Genomic DNA, 2,509 nt, shown 5'->3' on the forward strand with positions numbered 1-2,509 from the left:
TAAGCGATTAGGCGAGTTAGGTTCCAAGCGGGTAGGATATGACTTTTTTTTGAGGGTGTAGCCGCCCCAAATCAATAAGCACTAATCTATACACTCCACATGACAGATCAATAATCGTGTTACGTGTGAACATTTTAGTCAAATTTAATATTTAAAATCTCGATTCGTAGAGCAGTCCCGAACTTTTTTCTGTCAGATTCTTTTATTTTACACAAAAATGTGTCGAATAAGCCTGATTTCATTAAAATCAGAGATGAGCTAGTTGTCAATTTTAACGCTTAATATCTTGCTTCGCAGGGCAGTCCCCGACTTTTTTCTGCCAGATTCTTTTATTTTACACAAAAACGCGTCGAATCAGCCTAATTTCATCGAAATCGGAAGTGAGTAAGCTCTTCTGGAGAATTACCAAAAGCTGTAAATCCATATTCGACATATAAGTTCACAATTTTTCATATATACATAGCAAGAGTAAAGCAGGCTTTCGTTTTTTAATTAAAATGTATTAAATGAGCCTAATTTCGTTGAATTGGGAGGTAAAAGATAGCTTCTAAATAAACACTTACCGATCAAAGTACGTGTATATAGCACTGCATCAAATCGATGTATCAGATTTCCTAACCTCAATAGTTGTCAATTTTAACGCTTAATATCTCCGTTCGCGGAGCAAAGCGACGCTTAGTTCTGCTAGGTTCTTTCGTTTTGTGCGTCGAATTAGTCCAATTTTATTGATTTTTGAGCTGCGCATGTTAAATTGTACAATTATCAAAACGAAATCGAGGAATAAATCACCATCCAAAAAAAAAAGAAATAAGAAGAAATTAGACACAAACACAAAGAGTTATGGAAGTGTTTCTTAACGCCTCAAAAATCGCGTTGGTAATAACTTTTTACATAGTTTCAGAATACTTATTATTTTACATTTAATTTATTTATTTATATTTTATCGTAGTCTCAGTTGTCAGTCTATCGAACGATTCGTGTCGTTCTGGGGAATCCGACATGCGACTTGGATTCTGCTGTAAGTGCTCTGGTTCAAGGATTATTGGAATATAATGATATCAAGAAACGTGAACTTACCGATGTCGCCGTAATACCAGTCATGAATATCCCAGAAAAAGAATTTCGTATTAAGACGGAAGTAGTTTATAGCCTGAAGTCTCATAACATCTCGCTGAACTTGCTAACGTTTAGGTAAGTCCTAAGCTTTTGGAAAGCAATCTGAGCATTGTGCTATTTGATTATATTCTTGACAGAGATCAGATTCATTTACAAAATATACAGAATGATGCCAACAAGAAACTGGAGCTGATTTTAATTGATCATCATACACTTGCCAACAAGGATTTTGAGTTGAAGCCTTCAATCGTAATGATCATTGATCATCGGCCATTGGATCCAGCCTGGTCATGGCCCAATGTGCTGTTAAACATAGAAATTGTTGGAAGCTGTGCCACTCTTGTTGCACGCAATGTTCTACAGAAGAATCCTGATATACTGGATACGCAACTCTCGAGTCTTTTGCGAGGTAAATATTATTTTGATAATAGATTATTAATGAACGCAAAACTTTTATTATATAGTATCCAATATTTTGCAGGTCCAATATTAATTGACACTTATAATATGTCAGATGAAGCTGGTCGAGTAACTGCTACTGATGTTGATACACTAAATGCTCTTGAGCAACTTGGTAAACTTACATCTGACAGAACTGATATATTTAAAAAGATTATGCATGCAAAAACAGACATCAGTGAATTGACTCTTGAAGAACTTATGATTAAGGATCTGAAAGTAACGAATGGGATACCTCTTGTTGGATTTTCTCTTTTAGTAGAAGTGCGATATTTGGAATTATTTTATTGATAATGTGAATTAATTTTTTTAATCAATTTAAAATATAATTTATTAATAAATTTTAGGATTTTCTTGTTCGAGAAAATGCAAAAGAGGTTATTGAACAGTTTGCTAACGAAAGAAATTGCAATGTCGTTGTTCTTATTGGGCAGGATGTGACCAAGGAATGTGTATCTAGAGATATTGCAATCTTTTCAACATTATGTAATCAATTGGCGAACGACGTAAGTATTGTTTAATATAATTGTATCAAATTGTCTCAATATTTAGTCACATATTTTTACCTTATTTACAGATCATTCAAGCATTGATTGAATCTACTCAACCATCTCTAAATCTAGAATTAATTAAAGAAATTCGAGAAGAGAAACGTAGTCTCTGTTTGTACAAACAAAGAAATGTAAAGGTAACACGTAAACAGATATTACCAATTGTACAGAAAACGGCATTATTGCATGGAAATGAGAAAATATAATATAAATAGAATAAAAAAAATGTTGCAGAGATATTTATTAATAAAAAAAGTATTCGAGTATTCTTACATTTTCTAGAGTGCCTCTTTGCATTACATAATGATAAATTTCCTGCTCCTTAATTATTAGAATATATAATATATTTTGTGCAAAATATATATGTATATTAATATATTTAT

At 32.6% G+C, this 2,509-nt stretch overlaps 1 protein-coding gene across 1 annotated transcript in view; it reads left to right on the forward strand.

Annotated features, from left to right (window-relative positions):
- The window catches only part of LOC108688529, a 15,300-nt gene continuing 12,791 nt past the window's right edge, over window positions 1–2,509 (forward strand). The window contains exons 1-6 of the mRNA XM_018194831.1: window positions 1–876; window positions 950–1,191; window positions 1,254–1,525; window positions 1,598–1,839; window positions 1,923–2,081; window positions 2,153–2,270. Coding sequence (XP_018050320.1) covers window positions 841–876; window positions 950–1,191; window positions 1,254–1,525; window positions 1,598–1,839; window positions 1,923–2,081; window positions 2,153–2,270 — 1,069 coding nt within the window. The 5' untranslated portion in view covers window positions 1–840. The remainder of the gene's footprint in view (window positions 877–949; window positions 1,192–1,253; window positions 1,526–1,597; window positions 1,840–1,922; window positions 2,082–2,152; window positions 2,271–2,509) is intronic.

The sequence above is a fragment of the Atta colombica genome, unplaced genomic scaffold, assembly GCF_001594045.1.
Source record: "Atta colombica isolate Treedump-2 unplaced genomic scaffold, Acol1.0 scaffold234, whole genome shotgun sequence".
NCBI lineage: Eukaryota > Metazoa > Arthropoda > Insecta > Hymenoptera > Formicidae > Atta > Atta colombica.